At 33.9% G+C, this 14,663-nt stretch overlaps 1 protein-coding gene across 1 annotated transcript; it reads right to left on the bottom strand.

The window, feature by feature from the left end:
• Positions 1-2,668: 2,668 nt before the first annotated feature.
• Positions 2,669-14,148, bottom strand: LOC139973987 (uncharacterized). The gene is made up of 9 exons (XM_071980896.1): positions 14,056-14,148; positions 8,860-8,905; positions 8,247-8,419; positions 6,740-7,007; positions 6,273-6,430; positions 5,661-5,928; positions 5,194-5,351; positions 4,458-4,722; positions 2,669-3,026 (listed from the first exon to the last, which is right to left on the bottom strand). Exons 1-9 carry the CDS (start codon positions 14,131-14,133, stop codon positions 2,800-2,802), a joined length of 1,641 nt encoding a protein of 546 aa, XP_071836997.1. The 5' UTR covers positions 14,134-14,148; the 3' UTR covers positions 2,669-2,799.
• Positions 14,149-14,663: the final 515 nt, after the last annotated feature.

The raw sequence follows: 14,663 nt of genomic DNA, 5'->3' as shown, positions 1-14,663 counted from the left end.
AAAGTGGTTTCATCATTTCAAAATGTGTTTGCAGCAATATTCTTCCGTAACTTAAGTGTTCTGCATGTGTGCATGCTTTCATATAATTTTACTCGAGAGGTATATTAGCGTTTGTTATGTAACCGCTTTAGACACTTCAGAACTGTTCGGTTGTAAGTGCTAATAAATATGTCTTGCGTAGGAGTTAATATTATTTTTGAATCGCTTACAGTGACTTCTTTTACTTGTACAATTCTTTGTTGCGCCTATGCCCTTGATATTATAGAGTCATGCAGGTTACCATAAATAAAGAAAAGCACTTGTTATTGTTTATCACGTTTATCAATTTAATTTCTATATTTCTTTGCTTTAAGATGCTTTCAAACAAAATTGTAACTTAATTGTTATTCACGAAAATAACTGTTAATCTAGCTTGTTATTATTTTGTCTTTCTATTTTAATTTGCTGACATTGTAAGATATAAATGTCCCGACAGTCGGTAGTTTGTAACTCTCTTCATTGCTAAGAATTCTTTTTATTATTATTAACACGTGACTTTTATTCGTTAAAGTCACTTGTTGCAGTCTCGTGGTTGTGTGTGTTTCTCTCCTTTACACTTCAGTTTAATCGTTCTATTTAAACAATGATAAATCACAATACCGAAAAAACACACCCAAACTGGGCGTTCGAAAAGAACAAGCCGATGACATCATATTAAAGCTTCAATTGAATTTGTCACACTTAGGCAGTCACACGAGACGAGTTGTGGTCGGTTGCAGTCGGGTTAAGACACCTACACAATACATTATACAGTTAATTGGAAATCAGTGATGAAACTATTTTGTATCGGGAATCAAGTGAAAGATCGAGAGGAGCATGGCAATTTTAAAGACAATTGATAGATACCCTCAATATTTATTGAAATGGCAAGCAAGAAGGAATTCGTCAAATATTTGAGAGGAAACTCTGAATTGTTTCTTTCAACGTGAGAGAAAGTGTCGGCCTATTTGTTGGAAGCAGAGGGGAGTGTTACTGAAGGAGGGGCGAATGAGGGGACGAGAAACAGTGTAGGGAGAAATCATTTCGGAAGTGCATAAACGCTTTTGATAAAGTTCGAAGAAACCGGAAATAGTTGGGAGTTGGAGATATCTCTTGTTTTCTCTTAGCGACTTTAAAAAACAAACGCATATATTAGAAAGATGAAGTTAATTTCTGTGGGAGGTATTCTAAGCCCGGAAGCTTCAGTGCTCTAGGACATCACGCTTGTAGGTATTGGTAAGCAGATCGAAACATTTTAGAGGTTCCAATTTCTTTGCGCCTGTGGGGATCCAGGGAGTGAAGCCCCGGAAGTTATAGCGTTTTGTTAGCCTACTACTACCAAAACATTTTAATTTTTGGACGTGAAAGGAGAATGTTTCGTTTTATTTTACTGCAGCCGACCAATGGGGAGGTTAAGGAGGGCATGCGGTAACATGTTGATGTGAGGTGAATCCCTCCTTCCTTGGTGCCGCCACTGTTGAGAGAAAACACGTACATAAATAACGGGAAATAGAATCATGCAACGGCGTTCCTAAACCGTCCCTTCTAGAGTTTTACGTTTCCTGCAGTTTCCCAGAAGCTCTTTTCTTGCGCAAATATCGCTCGAGTTTCGGACAATAACTCTTTACTGCTGATTTGGTTTAAAACTGAAGTTTTAATGATCGAAATAATTATGAGAATACCTACACAACATTATGTGGTAGGGGCATAGACGACAATCTGCGGCCGATATCGTCGATTAAAACTTCGGTTGTTGTGTTCAAGATATATAATGTTTATATGTACCCCTTACTCGAATTATTTTAATTCATATAATTTTTCAGCTAAAGAAAAATGATGTCACAATCCAAGACATAGTAGCATACATAGTTTAGCACTACCGGTATACAAAGAAAGATATTTTTTGTTAACCGCGTGGCAAATCACCATGACTTAAATACGAAAAGAGCGTGGTTAAAAACGGTAAGAGATACTAGATATGAGAGTTAATTCGGTGACGTGAGAAAATTTGACATTGGTTTATAACAAGGTACATTTATTAAAAAGCAGTAATGTATGCCTATACTTCGGTCTAACTACTACCACTCATTCTGAAAGTTTGTCTGAGTTTGAAAGGGATGAGGGAGGGGGTTGGTACAAAACCAACAACACACTGGGTCCGAGCCTGAAGGGGCATTACTACGAAGGGGTGTACTGTTTCCATTAAGGTAATCTTGTTTTATATTAGGGCGGATGTCTCATTTTGCTTTAACCTGTTTTATGATTTAAAAAAAAAATATTTAACAACCAATAGGAGGCGCGCTCCGTGAATTCCATTTTTCATTCTATCTGTAAAAACCAGTAGCTTATCATATCTATGTGATATAAATTTCCTAATCTTTTTTTGGACTTCCATGTGTTTTAATTCTAAAACATTATGTGAAGTAGGGTGGGAGGAAGGGAGTTGGGGGAGGGGGGCACTTGCACCTATGGCTTACCCACTGTGTATAAGAATTGTTTCCTTTTTCATTTATTGGATCTATTTTATTAGAATATTTTACAAATCGTATCTAACTCCTTTTCATTGTATTATATTCAATTGTAAGTTTAAGGGGAAAATATGTTATATAAGTTAGATAACTTGGAAAGAATGCGAGTATTGACATTAAAATATGGACAAGTAGTTCCTTTTTATTTTCAAATAAAAAACATTCAATTGTTCTTAAAATGAATCTCTATGGTATTTTGTTGTTGTTGTTGATCAGCGACGTTACAGTTTTTTTCCTTCATCTGCGTCAATCTCTAGATAGGGCGAATCTTCATCTCTGTGAATTTGATGTAATAATAACTTCCGGGAAGATTATACCAATAAAGATAATAATCCCCGTAGAGACTGTTTAGATTAGAGTATTCACAAGCATTGTACCACCATGCACCACTGTAATAACTTGCACAGTTATAACCCTGAGCGTCATTGTCTCGGTCCTTTGTTGTAAACTGCTGGTTCCGGTGATAACTTAGAGCATCTCCTGGAAGAAAGAATCAAATGCAAAACACACCATCAATACCAATCATCAAGATAACTGTTGTACGTCTGATACATGCTAAATTCTATTTAATTCATTTGTTGTAATTGCATCGCACTAACATATACTCAGATTGGTTGCTTAATTATTTTAACTTCAACTCCAATATGCAAACTTTTAAATATAATGTTAGGGTAAACAAGATCTTGCAGTGCTTTTTCTTTGGTTAATAGCTATTATCGGGTCGTAGTGTTACTGACAATCCAAATACCGTATTAGTTGTTGATAAATATTTTATAGTAGTTAGATTTACACCTATGACTATAATTCTCTCTTTTATTGCACACCATACTAGATCATTACCTTCCAGTGATTATCACTAAGAGGCATCTCATCATCGAGGATCATCATGTAGCCGTTAAATATATATCTAGCTGATTACAAAAGCGGAAATCGTCATTTTGTATAGACCTACTAAATAAACTATGTACATAATGCTCATATTTTTTTCCAGAGTAAAATTCGCTTGTTGTGTTATTGCACTATTAAGTAATCACAGTAGTATTGGTGTCTACATTCGTTCGTGGTTTGTTATTGTAAACCAATGTATGAGAGGTGTAATTGCATGTATGCATTGTGATGAAATAAATTAACATAATTGTTGCATGTATATTGTTAGCGATATTGGAATTGTCAATACTGCATGTTTAATTATCTACTTATATCATTCACTTAAGTTAAAAAAAAAGTTTCGCGCAATAGATGTAACCGTTCAAAGCTCCCTCTCCCACTCGCAGAATTCGTCTCAGAGAGATTAACAAATGTAAGGATATGTAGATCATTTCATGTCAGTCAGTTATACTACTTTAAAAGACGAACGAAGACAACTAACGCTCGTCTGTAGATTGATAACTTGAATACTATGAATTTTAAATTCAAATGTGTGTATTGTTTCCTCTTTAGACTGATTTTTACCTTTTTCTAATAGGTGATACAGACATAATTTCCTTCCTGCCGTATTTATCAGTTAGTCGTTGATTCTAACTAATGGTTCAACGATGCTTATAATTAGTTTCCAGCCGGTGCAATTTTGAAGGGATTTAACAATGTTGACAGGATTGTGGAAATGGTAAACTATAACAGACAACTGTAGGTAGTTTCCTATTTTGATACAATTTCCATTTTCATGCTATTAATTACAAATATAATCTATCTTTCATTTGCTTAGCCTACTTACCTTGTTATCTATTTCTTCATCCTTAAGGTGATGTCAATATGTACTATACTTAACTGAAGTAACATATATTTCTAGAGAGAGGTAGTATCAATGAAAAGATAACTTGTTGGTGTTAACAGTTTGCCATATGTTGTCTCACTATCTAGTAAGGCTAAAATATCATATTTAGTATTAAAGGGTATGTGTAGGCTACAAACCTGCTGTTCCACTGTAGGTCCCAACACCGGATAACCGATAGTTGTCGCTTTCGTCGTTTGTCCTAAAAAAGTCAAACTTGGCGTAGTATGGAGCTCCGTATTGGTTCACTAAGTCAATTCTGATTTCATATCTCTTTTGGTTGGTCAAGTAATAAAGTTTATCATTTCCGAGCCAAAAATTAATACTTAAATTTCCAAATCCTTGCTTGTAGCTGTTCCATCCAAGGTAGAAGTCCTGGCTACCATCGACACGTCGCTGGAACACCTTAAAGATTTGAAAATGATAAAAATAGTTAATAACACAAACGTGAATAATATTTGTGGCCTCCCGGGTGTGAAATTTGAAATCTCATATTCTCAAAATGAACTACCCTCTTAAGGTTATTTGATACGTAAAAACTTTTCATCTGGCAAATTAATGAGTTCAAAGGTAGAACAAACCAAACTTCCTCAATCATGGAGGTAAAGAATAAAAAATATGATATTCGCAACAAGCATAAATGTCAATAGACTGTGGTACAATGTAAAATGTTCTTGTATATAAAACGAATATCATTAAGAACAATGACAAAGAAAATGACGAAAAATCCAATAAAAGACATAGATCGGTGAAAAGAATGGTTACGATTAAGGTAAGTCTTACATTACAGAAAAATGTATTCCAGTGCAAGATCTACTAATGAACTATATAGTTCATAATGTAATCTCCGTGCTTATCGTAGGCTATAACACTTACCGTCCATCCTCCTCCGTCAGTCATGTTACAGTAGACCTCAAATGCTGGCCCGGTCCATCCGGTTGGTTTGATGCTGTATATACCGTTGTTTCTAGAACCATCATCATAAATTTCCTGACAATCTTTTGCTGGTGTCAATGAAGTGAATGTTATGGCATCTGTAAGATAAAATTAATTTGAATTATTATTACATTAATGTTACTAGGAAACTAATGAAGTGAATGAAGTGTTTGATAAATAAAGTTCAGATGTATTCTTTTATCAAAGCGATGGTTGACCATAGATGGATGTACCAAATGGGCCAGAGAGGCTTGTCAGTGAATCTCCCCTGATGACCCTGCATATCTGTCATCTAATGAAATGTTTGACGACGTCACGAAACAAGTAATCTTCACATATATTAAAGCCTTTTAAGAAATGTAGGTATAATATTGCGTTTATATCTAATTTTTTCCGTGATAACTCACCAGTATTCTCTCCAGAATAGTTTCCGAGGTTGACCAGCTTGAAGTGACTAAAGGCGTCACTTATACGGAAATGATCGTAAGAAACCCGAATTAAGTAACCGCTTGATGTGGTTATCTCAATCACCAATTGGTATTTCTTCTGGTTGGTCAAGAAAGACAACTTCTCGTTGCCAAGCCAAAATTCATGATAGAAAAACCCGAAGCCAGACTTGTAGCTGTCCCAGTCGCGCCTGAAATCGATGGACCCGTCGATACGCCTTTGTATTACCTATGGAGAGAGTCGTTACCGAAATGATTTGAGAGTTACTGATCTTTCATTCAATGCGTAATATTTGGCATCCAGCACAGCCGTCTCTGTCTTTAGGTAATTAAAAAATAAATGAATAGCACAATGTAACTTAAACATATATAACATTGTTACCGATATTAGTAACCATAGGCGTAGGAGCCTAATTTGATTGGGGGGGGGGGGCTGTAACGACTTGCCCGAAAAATATAACCAAAATTTTTGTTCGCTCCGCGCGCGTTCAACATGTTAATGTGCTATCAAATAGGCATTCATCGGTTTTACATAATGTAATCTCCGTGCTTATCGTAGGCTATAACACTTACCGTCCATCCTCCTCCGTCAGTCATGTTACAGTAGACCTCAAATGCTGACCCCGTCCATCCGGTTGGTTTGATGCTGTATATACCGTTGTTTCTAGAACCATCATCATAAATTTCCTGACAATCTTTTGCTGGTGTCAATGAAGTGAATGTTATGGCATCTGTAAGACAAAATTAATTTGAATTATTATTACATTAATGTTACTAGGAAACTAATGAAGTGAATGAAGTGTTTGATAAATAAAGTTCAGATGTATTCTTTTATCAAAGCGATGGTTGACCATAGATGGATGTACCAAATGGGCCAGAGAGGTTTGTCAGTGAATCTCCCCTGATGACCCTGCATATCTGTCATCTAATGAAATGTTTGACGACGTCACGAAACAAGTAATCTTCACATATATTAAAGCCTTTTAAGAAATGTGGGTATAATATTGCGTTTATATCTAATTTTTTCCGTGATAACTCACCAGTATTCTCTCCAGAATAGTTTCCGAGGTTGACCAGCTTGAAGTGACTAAAGGCGTCACTTATACGGAAATGATCGTAAGAAACCCGAATTAAGTAACCGCTTGATGTGGTTATCTCAATCACCAATTGGTATTTCTTCTGGTTGGTCAAGAAAGACAACTTCTCGTTGCCAAGCCAGAATTCATGAGAGAGAAACCCGAAGCCAGACTTGTAGCTGTCCCAGTCGCGCCTGAAATCGATGGACCCGTCGGTGCGCCTTTGTATTACCTATGGACAGAGTCGTTACCGAAATGATTTGAGAGTTACTGATCTTTCACTCAATGCGTAATATTTGGCATCCAGCACAGCCGTCTCTGTCTTTAGGTAATTAAAAAATAAATGAATAGCACAATGTAACTTAAACATATATAACATTGTTACCGATATTAGTAACCATAGGCGTAGGAGCCTAATTTGATTGGGGGGGGGGGGGGGGGGGGGCTGTAACGACTTGCCCGAAAAATATAACCAAAACTTTTGTTCGCTCCGCGCGCGTTCAACATGTTAATGTGCTATCAAATAGGCATTCATCGGTTTTACATCACATGCCGATAACCGATGAAAGCCTATTTGACATGCACATTAAGATGTTGAACGCGCGCGGAGAGCGCGAAAAATTTTGGTTATATATTCCGTGTTATTACCCTTCCATATTGGTTAGAATTATTTGGGAAGTCGTTACAATAATAACGATAATAATAATATCAGTTTAACCATTGAAAAACGCATTGCAAATTATTCTTTTTTCAGTAGATGCCCGAAAAATTCTCAGCATATTTCCCGAATTTTCACCCCCCAAAAAATGAAAACACATTGCAAATTATTCTTCTTTCAGTAGGTGCCCGAAAAATTCTCAGCATATTGCCCGAATTTTCGCCCCCCAAAAAATGAAAAACACATTGCAAATTATTCTTTTTCAGTAGGTGCCCGAAAAATTCTCAGCATATAGACCGAATTTTCACCCCCCCCCCAAAAATGAAAAACACATTGCAAATTATTCTTTTTCAGTAGATGCCCGAAAAATTCTCAGCATATTGCCCGAATTTTCACCAAAAAAAAAAATGAAAAACACACTGCAAATTTTTCTTCTTTCAGTTGGTGCCCGAAAAATTCTCAGCATATTGCCCGAATTTTCACCAAAAAAAAAATGAAAAACACATTGCAAATTATTCTTTTTTCAGTAGGTGCCCGAAAAATTCTCAGCATATAGACCGAATTTTCACCAAAAATATTGAAAAACACACTGCAATTTTTTCTTCTTTCAGTTGGTGCCCGAAAAATTCTCAGCATATTGCCCGAAGTTTCACAAAAAAAATTGGTTGTGGGGCTGCAGCCACCCCAGCCCCCCCCCCCCCCCCGCCTCCAACGCCTATGTTAGTAACATCGTTAATACTCTTCTAGCTGCTGTGAACATGATTGTTTCAGTCTGACAATTGTTGATAGAAGATCAAGAAACCAAAGACATACCGTCCATCCACCGGAACTGTCGGTGTTATCACAGTAAACCTCAAATGGATCCAGATAACCATCTGGTTTGATCATGAAGACACCGGAAGAGTTATTGGATGAACATTGCCCCTGAACTTCTCTGCAATCTCTCGGATAAGTCGATTGTTGATAGAAGAAAAATGATGATGAACCTAAAAAGCAAAGAAATAAATAAAAAATTGTCTACATTATTTTTTTTACTTTGCATGTTTGATATTGGTTTACATATATTGCATACAACACGTTCTTAATTTCAACTATCCGAAAGGTCTCACACTTGTAGTTTTGCAGAAAAAAGTTACTCTAACAGCACAACCTAACACTGCGTACTTTACACTATACATACAAATCTAACATGAGTTATATCGACTGTTTTGTTTAACTGTTAAGATAGATTTCTATTTGAATGCTCCAAAACACCTTACCTCCTCTTCCATTCTCGTCCACTAATACTTCAGACGAACCACACCCACCCCAAAAAAAAAAAATCATGCCCTAATGCATGTGTTGTTTACATGATAAATATAATGTAACAAGGGTTTACTATATTTAAATTACATATTTGGAATCAAGAGGGGTAAGCATCACTCACCTAATATCTTTCCATTAGTAGATCCATCACTTGTCTGTTGGGCACTCTAACCGAAGAAAAAAGATATATATATATATGTAAATGAATAACAGGAAAGTGACTTTGTTGTTTTAAACAATGGAATAGAGCAAAGAGCTTTTGGATAGAACATGATTCGAATCAGTGACCTCTGGATATCAAGCTCTGAAAAAAGATTTCAAACTTTTTTGAAAACAGGTTTTCATTATATTACGGAGTAAATGTGAAATGTGTGTCCCATTTACGTTGAGAAGTATTACTGGAAATACTTACTGGGCCTACTTGAATACATCAACTAAAAAAACAAGTAGTGATTGCCGGTTGGATAGATTTGGGGATAGCGAAGATGTCAGTTACTCTATGGGTGCAACAATATTGCTATTGAAATTGAAATTATTGAAATTGGTTCATTTGAAATTAGAAAGAAAAATGTATTCCAATTGAAATGAGAAGACAGAGAGGGGGACCGATGATGAACACAAATCACTCGACTCGCTTTTATCTTTACTCGAGTTGTCCATTTCAAACATTAAGCTAACAAGTTCACACATTCCTCTCTCAAACAACGGGAGTGGGAGGATGAAAACATGTATCGCCAAGGCATGGAGTGTTTGAATCTATTAGAAGTGTTAATACAGATATTTGTAATGTACCGTTAAAAGAGACATGGTATAGGTTAACACTAAACAGAATTCAGATAAACAGCCTAGCACCACTATAAATAATCAGTACTCATAAATCCTTCGAGGGCTCATTAGACAACGCTCGAATGATAATGAATTAAGATGCAAATTAAATGTGTAGACTAGACTAGCAGATGAAAATGATTGTACTCTGTTGTGTTTACGTTTTTACAACAATAACTCTTCCTTCTACAATTCTAACTTGCATTCCCCAATCTTAAACCTTCCTGGTTGACAAAAAAATAATTGATATAGGCATTGTCGTTCTTTCTAAACAGAGATCAATCTCAATCTTTGCATTTGAAATTTTACACTGAAGAGAAAGAAATTGACGAGACAGTTAAAGCGAAAATGCACTTATTTCGTTTACATGCTGTAAGAGCTTTATATCTACCAGGAAACAATATAATTATAACCTTACTGAATTAAATCCTGATAATTTCCTATACGGTTTTTATGTTGACATTGAAAACTTAATATATTACTATTTTTGAGGTGTTAGGGAGTGGGAAGATTTAAAATGTTCGTACCAGCTGTGTAAAACATAACGAAATCAATGAAGTGACAAATATTGCACAATGCACATGTAATTTCAGGTTATGTTGTAAACACATATCAACACCCCCTTTTTTTTTAAAGTGACAACCGAACCAGAAATAGCAAATTCAAGTATAGATTTGTTAGCTAATGATACAGAATAAATAAATTACGACATATATTTTTTAGAAAAACTTATAAGTGGCATTCCCTTTAAATGAATTGTTACTATTGTATTTTTCATTAAAACAAAAACAGACACAGACATTGCTCCGGAATATCAGTTTATTTTGAGAAGGAAATACTTTTTTTTTTACAATCGAAAATGGTGTATTAAACTTCAGAGGAAAATATAGATAAAAAGATAGTTAATGAAAAATGCAAAATCTTCTGCTGGCTGACAACAAGTTATGGCATTAAAACTTCCTCCCTTTTTTGTTATCTTACGGTTGTTTTTTTTTTCTTTCTAAGTAACACTTTATTTGTGTTGTTATAAATAATAATTAATGACGTAAAAGTTATGTATCTACGAGTATGGGATTGATGTAACTGTTAGTTGTGATCAAATTTAAGTAAAATGAGGTGCCTTTTTAAAGCTATTATGACATACTCGGTTAAGAAATGTATACCAATAACTAATTGTATCGCTCAGCTAACATAACAATAATACACAGAGGTAGCCCTTAGGTACAAACGTATCGTCAATATATTAAGTATCAATGTTCAGCAATAAACTGTCAGTGTTAAAATACAAACATACAGTCGCTGTGATCTTAATTATTAAGAGTCTGACATAAAGAAAAAGAAGATCAAATCAACAAATGTTGAATTTTCGAATATTCAAAAAATTATCAGCCTATTTAGTTGGATGTAAGGTCTTTCCAATGTATCCTGTATCCCGGAATCTTTTACTCTAAGTAAGTAGTCGAGAAAAGTTATCGGAACTTATATTGTTCGAAACGGCAATAAATTGAGACTTAACATTTTTTATAAGATATTTGCTGGAATGGGTTACGATCTGTTGAACCAAGAATTTATATTGATCGCGAATCATACTACTTTGTAGGAGTTATGAGCAATAAAAGTATTAGACGAATAGCGATTTTCAAATTTCATTGGAATTAAGCAAAATATGTGTTTTCTTTATGTTTACAGTACAAATTAATGTTTTACATTTACTTACTATCTTCTGATTTTAGTTTGTAAATCCACATACTTTTGTAGATAGTCGAACGTAAGAACAAACAGTTACAAATATAAGAAAACATCAACATGGTTGCCAATAACGTTGCAGAATACTTTATCTTACATGTATTTAGTTGAACGTATTTCTCTTAGTAATTAATTTGACAGTACACATTACGTCCGTTTCTTAATTTTTTTTTTGACCTGAAACGAAGGTCGTAATATGCAGCTTACTTACGATTGACATAGCTTCGCACTGGTGAAGCAAGTCTCACAGGAACTTTACCAGTACTAAAAAAACTCATATTGACGATACTGTTCTATGTTTGAAAAATTATTGTGCCCAAAAATGTTTTTAAAAAAAAATGTTTTAGTCATAACCGAACCTTTAACTTTAAGTGACAAAGAAGGGGTCCTTTTAACAAAATATTGATTTCGATTTTTTTTCAATTTGTCTTGTTTGAGTTATTATAGAATTGTCTACTTTCTTGAAGCTACACACAAAATATGATTTAATAGATCACATTATGACAATTTACGTATGCTGGTATATTCTTTTATTTGAAATTCAGAACATGCTCTATTTACTTTCTGAATTCTCTCATCCTTGTATAATCTTAAACGAGTTGTATAACGTTTGTAAGACTACAATACATTAAATGAAGAAGCAGTTGACAAGAATGATATGCCAATGGTTCTCAAAGTTTAGAAGGTGAAATCATATTGATTCATTCTTTCGCCAAATCGATGTGCAATATGACTTATTTGCCTTTTTTCTAAATCTTTGACGGATGTAAAAATGTATCTATGGGTTAACTACAAAGGCTCTACAGATTCTACAAATATTAAGAAATATTTATTAAGTTGCTTTAAGTTTTATTATAGACTTTGCGAAAAGGTCTTTGTATATTTAAATGATATATATTTCATGTATATTTGCCTTTTCTCATTTAAATTTGGCAAATTGGACAAAACTGTAAGTCCAGACATTTTTACGTCTTGCATTAACTTTAATTTTCTTTATCCTCAGTAAATCATGTAGAATTTTGCGCTAAATTGGTTACTCAATTAAAATTTAACTTTGTTATTTGTCCATTGCTTCATTGAAATTGATAGATTTCTGTTAAATAAAGAAGATCCACATCGGAATACAAAATAGGTGGCATTATAGTAAATCATAAGTTTTAATGTGAATTGAATTAGACGGATGAAAACTGTAATTAATATCAAGTAAAAAATTCTTTTCTCGTTAATTATTATAAAGTTAAGAAACTGAAGCGAGATATTCAAAGTGTGGGTATGTAAATCTTAGCTATAACGTTTCTATTAATATTTAAAACTACCGTATTTGAATTACACTATCGGTAAAACTTGCATTTATGACAGTCTGCATTATGTCTGATTTCATTAATGATAAAATCCTATTGCAAATTTTAGCACGTCTTTTTTAAACACAGGATAGTTCTGAAATTGTACCTATGAGAGATATACTATTAACAGGTTAATGTTCACTTTTAAAGTGAAAGGTAGGAATACAGGTTTATGAATTACTAACACAACAAGAGCTCAATATTTTATACAACTTTTATATCGTTTTTATTTAAAGAACTTTGAATGTTTAACTAGATGTTTGTGTCTTAAAAGGTTCCAGAACGTTACTAAGTTACTAGTAATATTACAATTATTTATCGAATTTGCACAAAAAAAAATCCATCCTTATTATCCGATCTTTTATCTAACACCTTTACTTTACATACAACAGCCTTCTTTACCACATTGCAGAAATTCTAAAGGTTAACGCTTTTAATTTCTGATATAAATGTAAAACATAAACAAACTTGAAAGCATTAGATTATTATTTCTTGATTTGTTAAAATATAGTCAAAAGGAGACTTTCTGTTCAAGATTTGATTGCTTGTCTTTTGCTTCAATTTCGAGACTCTTTTGTGGTTCGTGGGGAGTTTAAAATAATTTAAGTACTTAATTTAATCTGAAAAAGGTGTAACTGAATCAACTTCAACGTTAACTCCAATTACTGAAATATACTTTGCGTTTATTATTATTTTGTTGAATTATTTGTCACACACTTTTGAAGCGATACAGACCATCATTTTTATTTCGATACAGACAAATACAGGATTCCAAATGATGAACATTGTATTGAATTTGAGGAATTATTATGTCTCCATTTCCAATATCATATACAATCTTTTGAACTATCAAAACTTTACTTTAAAATATAGTCAAAACGAGAATTGCTATTCAAGATTTGAACGTTTTTACTTTGTTTTAATTTGGGACTCTTTTTGTAGGTGGCTTAAAATTAATTTTAAGTATTTCATTACTCTGAAAAAAGTATATCTTAATCTACTCGAACGTTTACTCTACACACTTCAATATCCTTTGCGTTTATTTTTTGAATTATTTGTTACGGACTTTTGAAGCGTTACAGACAATGATGTTTATTTCAATACAGATCACTACAATATACCAAATATTAACATTGTACTGAATTTGAGGAGTTATCATATCTCCATTTCCAATATCGGATATCATCTTTTGAACAATCAAAACTTTAGTTTCAAATTCTGTTATCGCGCAAGTACATTAAAATATATATACTACGACAGATGACTGAAGAAGGTTTATAATGAAATGCGTTTAAAATTCTTTTCTGTATTTTCTGTGTGCTACATTAGAAGGCACCAAAAATGAATTGACTTTGACTTTTATGCTGGATTAAATTAAAAATGATAAAAGTACTAGAACTTACCGATTCACGAAAAACGAGGCAGCTAGTTGTCCAAAGGAAAAATAAAAATTGGAAGATTGAATCAAACTTGCTGATCATTTTGACGAAAGAGTGGAATCTTTTCTGGTGGCTCGCCCTTCTCTGAATTCAAGTTGATAATGTCTATCACCTCTTTCGACGACAGAACCTACCTTACATTGAGTACTTTAGTAGGTACGGTAGAAAATACAGAACATAGTTAACCTCATTTAAAACATTCATTTTAGTAAAATGGTAGTTTCTACTAAATGTTGTCTCTTACGCGCATCGGTAGACAAAAGAACAAGGAAGTCAAACCCCTGTGGACAAGGAAATCGAGACTACTGAAATCGTGCAGTACAAACTATGAGTCGGCCATCTTGATATGATTCTTCCCCTCGTGATCTCTTTCGGGAAATACAACTGGGATTTTCGGTCAAGTCCATAACGTTAAGAAAAATAGCCGTGGTTTCAATGAATATTACTTAAATTAAATTTAATTAAATATTTCTGTATTCAGAAGAAAACTAAATTGTAGTAAAAGGGTTGAAAGAAGACTATATATAGGAAGCTAATCTAGGACTTATCGAGGTTCTTATTTTCCGTCAAAC

This window comes from Apostichopus japonicus, chromosome 9, assembly GCF_037975245.1.
Source record: "Apostichopus japonicus isolate 1M-3 chromosome 9, ASM3797524v1, whole genome shotgun sequence".
In the NCBI taxonomy this organism is placed as follows: Eukaryota; Metazoa; Echinodermata; class Holothuroidea; order Aspidochirotida; family Stichopodidae; genus Apostichopus; species Apostichopus japonicus.
The sequence above is the reverse complement of the archived record's forward strand: the minus strand, read 5'-3'. Positions and strand labels throughout refer to the sequence as shown.